At 43.3% G+C, this 14,490-nt stretch overlaps 1 protein-coding gene across 1 annotated transcript in view; it reads right to left on the bottom strand.

Moving 5' to 3' along the window:
- The window catches only part of Grin2a (glutamate ionotropic receptor NMDA type subunit 2A), a 381,170-nt gene that overhangs the window by 364,635 nt on the left and 2,045 nt on the right, over nucleotides 1–14,490 (bottom strand). The window contains exon 2 of the mRNA XM_010609958.3: nucleotides 13,729–14,160. Within this exon, the coding sequence (XP_010608260.1) occupies nucleotides 13,729–14,160 (432 nt within the window). The remainder of the gene's footprint in view (nucleotides 1–13,728; nucleotides 14,161–14,490) is intronic.

The raw sequence follows: 14,490 nt of genomic DNA, 5'->3' as shown, positions 1-14,490 counted from the left end.
AAAAAAAAAAAAAAAAAAAATCTTAAGGAACACTAAACCTGGAAGTCCTAGAAGGCCTTTAAGGAGGCTCTAAGACAGGGGCCTGACTTCTCAATGCAGGAATCAATGCAGTGGCAAAGAAACCCACGGAAGAACAAAATCAATGTTTGAGCAGATGGTAGGCTGAGACATGGACTGAGGAATCTTAAGCCTCCTTCAGCCAAGCTCAGGTATAAAAGAGGAGTAGGGAGGAGAGTTAGATTAAGTTTAAAGCTCTCGGTCTCTCTGAATTCTTCTGCTTGGGCTGTCATAACCCAGCACGACAGACTGGATGGTTTAAACAGCAGAAATTTATTTTCTCACAGTATTAGACTCCAGAAATCTAAGATCAAGGTGACAACGTGGTGGCTGCTTCTCCGTGGCTTCTAAATGACTCCCTTTTCCCTGTGTTTCACACGGTTCTCCTCTGTGTCAGTGTCCTAATTTCTTCTTAGCAGGACCTTGGTCACACAGGACTAGGGCCTACTCTTAAGACCTCACTTTACCTTGATTACACTGAAAGATCCTGTCTCCAGATACGTCCACATTCTGAGGTTTTGCAGGAGACACAATTATTCCCAGAGCAAGAGACATATCCCAGGCTCCTCAAACCCTCAGCTGATCTGCCTCTTTTCCTGAAAGCCATCAGAATTTGAAAACCTCGGGTCTCTTTTGAAAGATCCTTTGTTTCTATTTTTCTTCTTTTTCATTTAATTTTAATTGACAAATAATAATTATGTATATCTATGGCTTATAATGTTATGTTTTGATCTACATATGCATTATGGAAAGAGTTGATCAAGTTAATTTTCATATCCATTACCTCACTAGCATCATTTTTAAGGTGATAGGTTAAAATTTCATTTTTAGCTGTTTTAAAATATATAGTAAGTACATTATTATCAATTATGATCACTACACAGAACATTCACTGCTAAAACTTGTTCCTTCCATTCAACTGAAACTTTGTACCAAAAGTTGTTCTCTAGCAAAGTTAATTTGGGTTGTGTAGCACTTCTGTCAAGTTATAAGGTTATTTTTATGCCTCTACAAAAACTACATCACTCTCCCAAATCGGAGGCTGGACCAGGCCCCTTTGTCCACCTCCAGTGAAAACGGGAAGTGCTCGGGAAGCTACTGCCCCAGACACAGGAAGTGGGCAGTAGAAGGAGAGCTGTTTATCAGGAGCAGAGTGTGATGATGGTGGATGGCTAGGAAATCAACTCACAGGAAAAGGCCAAAGTGCCAGGCATGCATGGGAACGTAAGAAGGAAGCACAGTTCTGTTTCCTGTTTTAGTAAAGGGAACTTCAAAATGATTTCAGCCACATCTGCCCATTTCAGAGCATGACTCACATGTGGCCAAGATGGTGGCCACCCCACTCCCTGGTCTGGTCACTTGTCCTGCACGCACAGTCTGAGATTCATCTGACACTGGGAAACCAGATGGATTATGAAAATACTGACATGCTTCGGTGTCCACTATGAGGACCCATGGGCTTCAGAGCCCCCCAGGGATCCCTCACACTCAGCCCCTCCCTCGGGGGGCCTCCCTTTCCCCCTAACCAGAAGAACTAAGCCTGGCAGAGAAGAAGGCTTGGGAGTGTTCTGTGCATGTCCGTGATGATGCTGTATTAATAATTAAGGACCTCCAGTGTTCCTCACACTGGCAGTGTCAACCCCGAATGTCTCCCACTTCTGTTTAAAACTCATTTCACTGCCCTCTCGCCCCACGACAGACACAGACAACAGCTATTCCCTGCCTCTTGTGAACTTTCTCATCGCAAGGTAGTTACTGCCACATGTGCACCCTGCCTGCGATTTTCCAGAGAAAAGAACAAATCATAGCCTCTCATCCCCACTGTTCCACACAAAGCCTCTGACATGAACCCATTTCCGGCCCACCTGCAGGTGATTCTTCTCCATCTTGCCTCCTGACAAAATCACATCAGGTCCCACAAAGTGATTTTCTGCTGAGAAACTTTACATTTTAAAGCAGTTCTTCAGATGATTTTTTATATAGAGACGATGGCTGAGCAAGGCCTGGTGACTAAGAATGAACAGGCATAGCACTCTGCCAGCCCTCAAACTATTTATTATTTATTAGAAATTCAAACTATTTCACTGTACTTTGTATTGGAGTCCATCATTATCTGAGATTTTCCACTCGCACAATGGGAAATATCAAAGAGGTTAAGATATGCAACATCTAGGGAATATAAAAGCACTGAGTAAATTAAAATATAAACCCACAGCAGGTGTCACAAAAGAAATGGAAATTAAAACAAAGAGATAAAGAACCAACTAGAAACTTTGTTGTTTCAAATGCTGGCTTTAAGACAAAGCCATTGGAAGTATCCAGGGGTCCAATTTTTCTGGAAACTAATGAACAGTATGTGTCAAGATTCTATTTCTTTATGCACAGTGACTCACTAATATGTCAGATTCTACTCAAAACCAATAGCCTGCAATGCAGACATTTCATTACAAAGATATCTACCACGGTGTTGGTTTTTAACAAATTTAAAGAACTCTAAATTAGCTATTAAATCATGGTGTATTCTATAGAACAAAAAAATGTGGCAGACAAAAATGTTTATCGATAATTTGAAAACCTCATGGGCAAATGTTAAGCTACAAGCTATCTGTGAAATTGTATAAGCAGTGAATATATATGTATGTATGTGTATGTGTGTGTGTGTGTATGTTTACATACACGGTATAGAAAAAAGACAAGAATGAAATATACCAAAATATTAACAGCAGCTGCCATGATGAGGAGGTTAAAAGTAATTCTAATGTTCTTCATACTTCTCTGAATTTCTCAAATCCTCTAATGTGTGCCTGTGTTACTTTATATGAGCTGCAGTTACTTTCTAAACAGAGTGACAAGTTCTTATCATTTTGAGATATATACTGACATATTTTCAGATGAAGCCCAACGATGCCTTAAATTTGCTTCCAAATGGTCCAGCGATGGGCGCAGTGAGAGGATAAAGGCCCAGACGTGAAGGGAATGGTCACATGTCAGTAGCTGCTGAAGCTGGATACGTGGAGCTCATCATTCTATTTTTGTGCATCTTTGAAATTTTCAATGATAAAAATACTATGCATCCTGCTAAAAAGGAAGGAAAGAAGGGAGGGAAGGAGGGAGGGAGGGAAACTAATACCAATTGGAAAAACCAAGAGGATTATTACTACAGTGCAGATTCGACCATGAAGTTCAGAACTTCACCCAAGGCCATTTCCAAACTCCCACTGATGGAAGTCACACTCATCACCTAAGCCTGTCTTTTTACATTTCAGCAATGTCTTCATGTGGTTCTGGATTAATTTCACCCAAAATACTACATGTGGTCAGTCCTACAGATGTCTTCCTTGTAAAACAATTCACCTAGAAAATATGCACTTTTTTTCACCCCTAGTACTGCAGACATGTGAGACAATATGGATTGCAAATGTCACTCACTCTTCCTGGCTCAATACCCCTAACTTAAAGAGACACGACAGAGCTGAAGACATTCAACCATATGTGACAACCAAAGAGGAATCGGCCAAGAGCTCAATGTTATAATTGTAAGATATGTCACCCAAAGGAAAACTGGGAGCTATCAAAACATCCTTCAAGCTGGGGATTTAGCTCAGTGGTTCCACCACTCACCTTGCCAATGCAAGGACCTGAGTTCGACTCCCAGTACCGAAAAAAAAAAAAATCATCCAAGCCTGGCAGCCTTGACAAACACATTAAGAAGAGAGAAGGGCTTAGACTGTAAACTAGCTTCTAGTTCTCCATGAGCCAGCTTCCTCCTCTCTGCAGACATCTCAGCTGGGGAGGATGGCAGCCTGCAGGGGCTGCATCAGTTCTCAGTTTGACTCTAGGTCTGCACCCTGAGACTGAATGAGGATGCCCCTCTTCTACATCCCCATGGTCCCTCAACCAGCCTGGTCATGGATGGATCACATTTGGCTTCAATGATCTAACACCAGCTAGATTCCAAGTTATGTCAAAGCAAGCAAGTGGATCCCAGCTGTAGCTATAGGACATTTTGACCCAAGACACACACTCAATAAATGTGTGAAGAATAATCACATTAACAAATCAATAAATACATCCCCTTATCTGCAAGGGATGCATCCCAAGACACTTAGTAGATGCCTGAGACTATAGACAGTGACAAATGCTCTATATGCTATGTTTGTACATTGCACATGTACAGGATCACCTTTTCAAAGTAAGTACCTACAGTAATTAGAAGACTTTTTCCACCATATGGAAAAATTATAAATCATAAAAAGATAAGGCATCTGGAAAGCAATTTCAGGTTTGATTCTTCCTAGAAGAAATATTGTGGGAGGGACCACACTCAGGTTTTCTTTTTCCTAGAGAGAATGTGGGGGAGGGGAGAGAGGAAGTGGAGAAACAGCAGAATCACACCCAGAGCATTCTCTGCTGTAAGCTAATGTTCAAAATGCTGGGGAGAACAACTGAAATCAGAAGAATAGTTTGACAACTGGAAAATCAAAGAGGGGTCTGACTCTCTAGAAAATAAACGTTACTATTTACTACTGTAAGAGGTGTAAAACATGTGCACGCACTTTAACAAGTTCTGATGATTAACTCATTGCATTTGAAAACACACCCCATTTAGAGATCATTAGTAGTTATTCCAAAGGTCACCTTTGGCAGCTGAGCTTCTTAGCCAAAAACATTTCCATTAGTGAATATGACACCAACTGACCTACTTCTGAGAGAGAGAGAGAGAGAGAGAGAGAGAGAGAGAGAGAGAGTGAGTGTGTGTGTGTGTGTGTGTGTGTGATGTATACATAGGTGTCCTGCTTTTCAAACATCATCCACCCTTCAGGATGATGTAAAACCCTTTGGAGAATGGAGGTGAGGGTGCAAGATTCATAAATTCCTCCCCCATGCCAGGCAAATTTATACTGAATTACTCACACTAGGAGAAAAGTAAAGAGACTGGTTTTCAGCCAAATCCTAGAGCCTAAACTACCAGGGTTTGGGGATTTCTTTTTAAAATCACATATTTGAGAGATGCAGAGCTTCTGAATAGGAACCTCTGAGGTGCCCCAGTCCTGGCTGAGAATGCAAGCCCAGTCCTCCGCCCCTTCCCCACCAGGCTACCTCCAGGCGCTCACTCAGCAGCCACATCCCAACCGATACCTGCTCTTCTCTGAGGACGAAGCTTCATGTCCTCCGCTCTGTCTCCAAAACAACAAAAGAAGGTTAAGGCTAAACTTTCTGCCCATGGGGAGTCAGAACACGTCTTTAAAATACCCTCTGAGACTTCCTTTCTGCAGGCTGAACCTCCCTAAATATTTCTTCTGTGACACTTAACATATTTCATTTAGATCCTGCACCATCCTGAGGGTGTATACATGAGGGTGTACCCCTGAGGGTGTACCTTCCTCTGTATACACTGCAATTTTTCAACATCTATTTTTAAATATTACCCTCTAGAACTAAGTGCACCTCGACAAATAAAGGTGTGTGTGGCACTGGAGACATCATCAATTGCACTACTGAAGGTTGCTCCTATTCCTGTTAGAGAAGCAAATTTGGCTTAGGCAGTGTTACCTATTCTCAGAGGTGAATCCTAGATTGCCGGTCTCTATCAGTAATCTTTGAGGACTGAAAAGGTAACTCATTTCTGGCCTGTGAGATGTAAGGGGACATCTACTCTAATAAAGAGATAAAGGCTCTAGGTGGAAAAAAAAAAGATGTTTATTTTCCTCACCCTTCTGCTTTTAATGATGGCATGTGAGGGTGTAACGGCTGGAGCAGAGGCAGCCATTTGTCACCAAGATAAACCAGCTGCTGAGGAAACTAAAGTAAAGCAGAAAGAACCTGAATCCTTATGGGTTATTGAGTCATTAAACCTGATTTTCCTTGTTAAATAAAAACATTGAATATCTTAATGATTTAAGCCACTGTTGGTCAAATGTTCTATTAACTAGTAGCCAAAAGCATCCCTAATAAAAGAGGCAGTCATGGATTTATCACCTCCCTTGAGTGAGACATTATATTTTGAGAAATTAGTCTTCCCCTTTCTTAAGAGCTATATTGCTACCTAGAATCTGCTGAGCTTATTGTCAGAGCAAAATAAGCAAATACAAACCATGACTAGGTACCATAATGTCCAGTGTTTATAGATACCATGCAGTTAACATAAAAGGATAAATCTGGCAAGATGTGAGACCAGAGTGGGAGTGAACAAAATGCATGACTTGTCGAAAGATATTAAAATTTCAAGCATTTTAAAAAATAAAACTGATTCCCCAAGGTGAGTGTAATTATTATGTATCACAAACATATAAAAAACATAAATAAGTAAATCCCAAGTAACTTGTATACTGCAAATTCTTCTGAAACCCATAGGGAGACATTGGCCAAAGGGCTTGAACTCTCTCTTCTAAGATATTTGAATAGACTCTGGAAACCTAGTGTGCTTGATGGTGACTGTAGCCCCAGTTCATAAAAATGTATCGTATGCTGGGCTTTGTCAAGAGAGCAGATTAATGTATTCTCACCACAAACATTTTGAAAGATAACTATGTGAGGGGTGTGGGTATGTTACTTAGATGGATTGTCGTAAACACTGCACAATTTATACATATTTCCAAACATCACCCTGTACACCTTGACAATTTTTGTCAAATACACCCTGTTTAACAGTCTGTGGCAGAGGTCTATCATTTCAATCTGGAAAGAGCTTTGAATTTTAATTTTATCCCCAACATCTTACTCGTCTAAATTAAGACAACAAAATATCAACCAAAAAAAAAAAAAACTGCTGTCTGAATTTTTTTTAAATATCTGTGTTAAAGCTAATCCCTCTCTCCTGAAACCAAGAGCATCCACAAACATTAAGTTGAAAAAGTAATAAAGCAAGAGCAAAAGAATAGATCTTAGGTTTTCTGGCTGTGTGTGCCTCTGAGCAAAACCCTGAAATTCTTCAAACCTTTATTTCCTCATCTGAAAACAAGGATTCTTTAAACAAATATTTTTGGGATTGCCAGATTCCCCAGGTTACCACTGAGTCATTACTCCTTGGCAGAGAAAAAATGAGAGACTATTTATGTCTGCGTTCTAAAGCTTTAAGCCCAGTGCAAACATATGGACCATTTGGTGTTGTCATTCAGTGCAAAGGTCAAAGAAATAGTTTCTTCTTAAAGTTGCTTTCACATCAACCACGATTAACTTCTTGTCTGCCAGGATAAATTATGTGGCAAGTCATTTTAAGAAGGCAAAAGAAATTCCTGGTTGCTCCAAGATATGTGAATCATTTCTTATTTGACTCTCCATTTCTGAGCATTTTGTGACACCTGTTCCATTCTTTTTTCAGGGTATATCTTCATATCATCATATCAACTTTAATCATTTTTTTCTGGTTAGTACAAAATATACATACATTGGAGAAGAATTAACACTACAAAATGTAAGACACAATAATAACCTTATTCCTGTAATTATGAGCCAAGCACTGAGTTATGTCCTTATACCCATGGTGTATTTGAGTTTCATGGCATGCAGCTATCTTGTCCCTCTTTTACAATTAAAGACAGTGAGGCTCAGAGACATAAAGAGCTGGTGAGTGGTAAAACCTAGTAAGCTTGAACTTAAAGATGAAGGCAGCCATGAATCAGGAACCCAAAGATAACCATTATTCACATATTCATATGTTTCTTGCCAGTAGTTCCTTGAATGCACACAAATTTCTCAGAGCTAGAAGGGGTCTTAGAGAAAACATCATCCAAACTCATTTTACAGGCGGAGGACCAGAAGTAGACAAGGGTAAAGGTCCTTTCCCAAGATCACACTGGCATTCCAAAATGGAATTTAGGTCCCTGGACTCTTAGTCCAGTGCATTCTGGGATCACATCAGAGGAGATTAACGACAGCAGCAGTGACTTCCATGTGAACACGGCCATGTGCATGCCATGTACTGACCGCCTGTGCACCAAGGAACAGCCCCTGGAAGAAAACAATGCCCAAGAAAGGCTCTCTGAACAAGGACCAGCTATTTTCTTCATAAACATCAGGGCCAACAATATAACATAAACGCGGGAAGTGAGCAAGGTGGAGACAGAAGAAAGGAAGGGCACCCCCCTGTCATGATGGTGGTGGGGTGGAGGGAGGAATTACTCATTTCCAGCCACCTGTTGCCATTGGGGATGTGGGCCCAGTGTGGCCAAGCCTTCTGATTTTTTCCCCAAAAAAGCAAGAAATTTGGGGCCAGGAATGTAGCTCAATGATAGATCTAACATGCACAAGGCCCTGGTTCAATCCCTAGCACTGAAAAGAAAAGGGAAGTGAAGGGAAGAAAAAGAAAGGGAAGGGAAGAGAGATTTGGTTCTCAAAACTTAGCAGCTAATTCAAAGTTAAATGATAACAGGACAAACAAAACACGCCAGGTAATTACCCTATTTACATGACAATCCCATTTCCATGCTGAGTTAGCAGTGACAACCAACTCGCCAATAGGAGCCCAAGATACAATTCATATCCCTCCTCTATACCCTCTTTCTTTCTCTCTCTCTCTCTCTCTCTCTCTCTCTCTCTGCCCTGTCACCCACTTAAAGCAGCATTTTCTATCTGAGGCTGCCAGAGGGAAGATAAACACCACCCTAACAGCACAAGACCACGGCTATCACAGGTCCAAGCAATTAGCAACAACCCCAAGGGCCATTTGCAGAGTTAGTCACTCCAGACGGGAGGAGGCCTGTTACTCTCTGATGACTTATGTGAGGGGGAGTGGATGATGATAGCAACTGACAGGCCTCATTGAAGGGCTAAAGATAGGCCTCCCCAACGCCCAGGGACTACCTGGCACCCTTCATCGCGAGCTGAGTGGGCTCCTCCCACACAGAGAGCTGGGTGTCTGCCCTTTCCACGAGCTCAGTGTTAACAGAAAGGTCATTACCCACATCCCAGTCCTGGAGCTGCGAGGTGACAAGAGCCCCAACTTCCACCTCCTGCTGATGATCTGTTACTCAGCACTGCTCCACGAGTCTTTTATACATTACCCCAACTCACATTAATCCCTAGGAGGGCTGGTAATTATCTCCCACTGGAGAGAAAAGAAGACTTGGCAAACATATGCATGAAATCACGCAGCCTTTAGGGGACGAATTCTGCATGGGATGCCTAAAACCACACTCACTGTGATATGTTTGTCTGGAAGCTGCAGTGAGCTGGCACGGGAACCAATGACTTAAGTCATCTGATTAACAAACATTTACCAAGTAACAAATACAAAGGGCAAGACCAGTGCAGAGCGCCAAAAAGGACACATTTAGGAACCCAAAATGGCGCTCACTAGAGGTGGAAAATAGAGGATTAGTTAAAACGATTGTGGTATAAACAGAACACTCTGCAGCCATTTAGAATCAAATTTGAGAAATCTATTTAATGGTAAGGGAAAATTCCAAGAATACATAATCAAGTTTTAAAAACATGAAAGCAGGTTGGGAAATAAAACTGGCTCGAAATCAGAGTGAACACATTCGACAACACTCTCTTTTGCTCCTAAGATTTAGAACTTATAGAGAATGTTTCAGTTATTTTAAAGTTCACATAGTACTGCTTGGAATTAAGATAAGAGAATCCCAGATTAAAATACAAAGGACTCCCTAAAAATGTATCAGATCCTGAGACTCCGGCCAGGGGTGCAGCTCGGCAGCACATGCTAAGCGTGCATGAGGCCCTAGGTTCAACCCCCAACACCACAAAAAAATAAAATAAACTAAAACAAATGAGACGCTACAACGGTGACTAGGAATCAAAGCCACATGATCCAGGGTGATGAGTCTAACATGAACCAGGGAATCAGACATCAACACCCCTGGGGGAAGGGAACAGAACACAGTGGAATCATGCTGCTAGCTGCGAATGCACTGGAACATCTGTACCACCCACCAAAACACAGCCCAAAAGGAGGCCTCTGTGGGTATCGAAGTCACCAACAAGAAACTGGCCTGAGCGTGGGCCTAAGGCTGCACAGAGCAGGAAGGAAGCTCAGAACTGTGCTAGTGGCATGAGCTGTGCCTTAGAAGCACAAACCCTTCAGGCGCCAGAAGAAGAGGTTCTAAAACTGCCCTGAAGATAAGCTCACAAACAAAATCCAGAGAATACACGAAGACTCAAATTAACAGACTCTGCAATTGGCAAAATTTATAATTGAATTTATAATTGAATCTTCACAAAGATGCTAGAGCAATTGGAGAAAGGTATAATTATAATTTAATTCCTTGAAGGGTCAGAGTGAGGCTTTACATCCACAAAGTGAGAAAAAGTGCTCATTAAATCATTTATTAGGGAAAAAACAGGGAAGGGGGACCAATTGCAAACCTCAGAAATAAAGAACGTCACTGGTGAAATTAAAAGCTCAACACATAAACAAATCAATAGACCAGCCACAAATGAAGCAAGGTAGTTAACAGGAGTACAGAATTAAGAAAATCTCCTCAAACAAAGCCCAGAGACAAAGAGAGCTGGGAAAAAAGAAGTTAAGTTAGGATAAGTGGAGAATTGGCTGCAGATACATACTTATTCAGAAGGAAAGAATCGAGATGGTGGCAGAGAGAAGACATTCAACAGACAGTGGCTGACATTTCTCAGGAGTTAAAGAAAAACCTGAGTCTTCCATCTACAGCAGCCTACAGAATTCGAAATACAATCAGAAAAACCATATATGTAATACAATACTCAACTTGTAGCTCAATAGAGCTTGGAAGGAAATACACCAAGATGTTAGCTGTGGTTACTTCTGGTGCTAGAATTTGGAGCAAGATTTTCCTTTTTTTTTTCTCTTTAAACTTTAATATACTTTTTCAAGTGCCCTAAAATAAAAAGACCTCATTTTTATAAAGTGTCATGAAGAAGTAGCAGTCATTATTTCAAATACACGTACATCTATAAACACACTTTTTTAAAAAACGCCCTCAGTGGGCTTTCACTCTAGTAGAGGAGATGGGGTGTGTGTAGAATTAACATATAAAGCCAGAGCAGAGCCTGTTGTGGATGGACATAACCTTGCCTCTTCCACCATGGACAGGGACAGAGGGGGTCACAGGACACCGAGCAGAAACATCAAGGCCTACTCCATTCCCTGGATTTACCAGGGACTATTAATTGGACAGAGCCAAAATGGTCTGGCCAAGATAAGATCAGAACTCTGTCTACATCAAGCATTATGTTAACCAATTTTATAAGACCACACACTGATACGAGTAAAAATAAATACCTGTTTTGTAAGTTAAATTGACACTACAAAAATCTGCCACTTAACAGCGTTTCAATCACTACAAGGCTTTGTTCTTTACTTCAAGGGTGAAGGTGAAAATGTAGGGTGGGTGTGTGTGTGTGTGTGTGGGCTCACTTTCACTGATAATCAAATTAACCACCATTCTTATTTACATGAGCATTATCATGTTGCCAATTTAGAAGTAAAAACAAAACAGGGATGCTCTAGGCAACCTTACCAAGTCAAAGTCACCCCAGAAGGAGGGCTTGTCAATTCAGGGAAGTTGAGACTGTGGTCCTAACACAGCTGGCACGCCCATGCAAGGCAGAGTTTTAGGCAGCATCACACGACTGACTCTTTGGAGCCAAATAAACTCCACTAAGCGTTCAGCTCTAAACCAGACAGGTGGTAAAGGCACCTGCCCAGTAGATGTGTCACTAATGGGATGAAAAGTTGGTCCCCTTCCAGACAATCCATTTCCTTTTAAACACATCTGGGTTTCTCAAAATATCACTCTTTAAACCAACTACTCTCAATACCACCTGCCTACCCCACACAGGGGACCCAGCATAAGCTCCTAGCATTGTCTCCTTTGACTTCTTTAATGGGCTGCCCCTTTGCATTAACTCCCTACAGTTCTACCAGAATTACACAGTGGGGGCACTCTCTCCAAGACCAACTCTAAGGACAGCAGTGACAACGGGAAGTATTCAACCCCCTTCACCATTTTTGAACCAGTGAGCTCCTTCTTTCTCCTCCTATCTAATATTGTCTTCCCTGGAAATGTCCTTTCTCATCTTCCTCTTGCCAACTTCTGGCTCCTCCCCCTAGGCTGTGATTCACTGTACCTCTCCACAGCTCAGTATCTGCTTTATAATGAGATTGATATCTTGTCTCTCTTAACGATGGTATGACAAAATTAAAGGATAGGCTTGACTTGATAGAACATCAGATCACAACCTGGGACCAGAAATCCAGATTGTCTAGCTCTATCGCCTACTGTGTGGTCTTCGTCAAACTTAACTTCATCTGAAAGTTACCGGATGCTCCAGACCCTAAGGCCCTGTCTGAAATGGCCTATTTATTGGGAATAGAGCTCAGCTAACTCCCTACTCTTTGCATTATAGAAAGAAGCTCTCCCCCACCCACCCACCCAAATTGAGAGAAAATGTTCAGCCACTCATCAGGATTCTGCTAGGTGGTAAAACCATTTTAAATGAATGTTTAATAAGATACTGCATCGGTTGTGTGTTTCAGCTGAATGTGCTGCTGCTCAGGAGACCTGAAAGAATTAATACAGCTCCCAAAGGAGCCAGTGGGAAGTGCTGAGCAGAGCCAGAATAGGGGTTTGATAAATCCAGAAGTGCTCTGAGAGTGTCAAAAGGAAAGTGCTGCAATGAATGTCTGCATATTCTACTAGGAAGCGTCCCACCATCTAAGGAGTACCCTCCAAGCAAGTCTCCAGGCACAGACCAGCACACACATACATGTATACTCATGTGTTCCTCCCCTTTTCAACTCCCAGATCTTTCCTGGGGCTTAGCAGCGTAGCCACAACTCCAATCCTTCCCACTTTGTCCCCCTTTCCTCACTTTACTTCCCCCTTGGCTCCTCCTTCCCACCTTCACGTCAGCCTAATTCCCAATCAGGGCCCTTAGGACATCTCACTCAATCTATCAAATTTCTTCCCACCCCTCTATAACCCAGGGTTCTCTGGACAGCCACAAAAATGCCTTTCTGCCATCAAACGTTAAAGAGACTTGAGCACACTTTCCTCACTTTGAACAACTTCCAGACTACGATCGTCTTTGGGAGTCAACTCCTCCATGCGGTGGGCTTGGAGTTCCTGCTGACTCACACAGGGGCTGTGTAAGAAAAGTGTCAGGCCCTCCACCGTCTAGGCCTGGAGACACCAGCCCTCCACTCCTAGAGGAAAGGTTTAACCTGTGCTTTTCTAGCCCAAGGTTCCTCAGGCTCTTTGCCTCTTGTTGCAGAGATTCCGGGGAACCTTAATATTTTTCTGTCTTTACCTAAGAATAACTTCACATTTCATCTCACAATATACCCACCTTTAATATTTTTTAAAATAGTTCTAGCAAAGAAAAAAATAGTTCTAGGAAATAAATGGATTTTTTCCTCCAAAGAGTCAGGTAAAACCAATATTACAGGACTATGAACCATATTATCCCACTTGCTCCCAGCTCTCTGCTGGGCCCTGCTTGGAAATCTCCAAGCATCCCACTGCCATCACCCACCTCCACCCCTTTCCATATTCTCCCTGGTCCTGTGCTTTCCTTCCATTTCCGGTTGGAGAATCGAGGCCCGGTTCTCACTAGCGCCAGAGGCCACAAGTCCTCCGACCTACAGATCATGACAGATGCCAAGGGAGCCCAGGAACCGGCGGTGATTTCTCCGGGATCCGGACAGCCCTCCCTCTCTTAGCCCCTTACCTTGTCAGCCATGATCATGGATGCGCCCCCGTGGATGCCCAAGATGGGGATGAAAGTCTGCGAAGAGATAAAATCCAGCATCTGGGCCACAGCCTCCTGGTCAGTGTCGTCCCCAAACACCAAGCCGTGGATGCGCGCCCCAGACATGAGGTCGCACACGTGCGTGATGAGGCTCTTGGGGTCGGTGCGGTTCATGAGCAGCGCTACCACGTTCACGTCCATGGGCAGCCCCGTCGCCTGCTCCGGGCCCCACAAGTTTCGAAGTTCCCGCTCCGTCACGTCGTGGCTGTGACCCAGCAGCACCGCAATGTTCAGCGCGGGGGGACCCTTCTCCGCCGCCGCGCACCGCGCCGGACCGCGCCAGACCAGTAGGGCCGGCAACACCAGCAAGGTCCAGTAGCCCAGTCTTCCCATAGTCGCCACTTGCGGTCCCTGCAGGGCGGAGAGCGAGAGGCAGGACGGCGTGAGCAAGGGGCGCACGGGAGAGGGATTACGGACCCTGAGCCCGACCAGGTCCCCAACCCAGCCGCGTCCCGGCTGCGGTGGTCACTCTCTGGCTTCCTCATCCCCGACGCCATCTACGTCCCTCCCTCGACCCATCTCCGACTCCGTCTCCAACTCTAATCCGAGCAAACGCTGCACCTCTGCCCCCAGCCCACTCTCGCCTCCTGCCTGTGCCTCTAGCTGGTCCCCGACGCCCAACCGCTCCCCTTCCCCGACTCTGCCCACTTCCCCCTCCGCGCTCCCCAAATTAGCTGCAAA

Source organism: Fukomys damarensis, unplaced genomic scaffold (assembly GCF_012274545.1).
Source record: "Fukomys damarensis isolate Sample0158 unplaced genomic scaffold, DMR_v1.0_HiC HiC_scaffold_34, whole genome shotgun sequence".
In the NCBI taxonomy this organism is placed as follows: Eukaryota; Metazoa; Chordata; class Mammalia; order Rodentia; family Bathyergidae; genus Fukomys; species Fukomys damarensis.
This window is presented reverse-complemented; position numbering and strand designations above follow the sequence as displayed.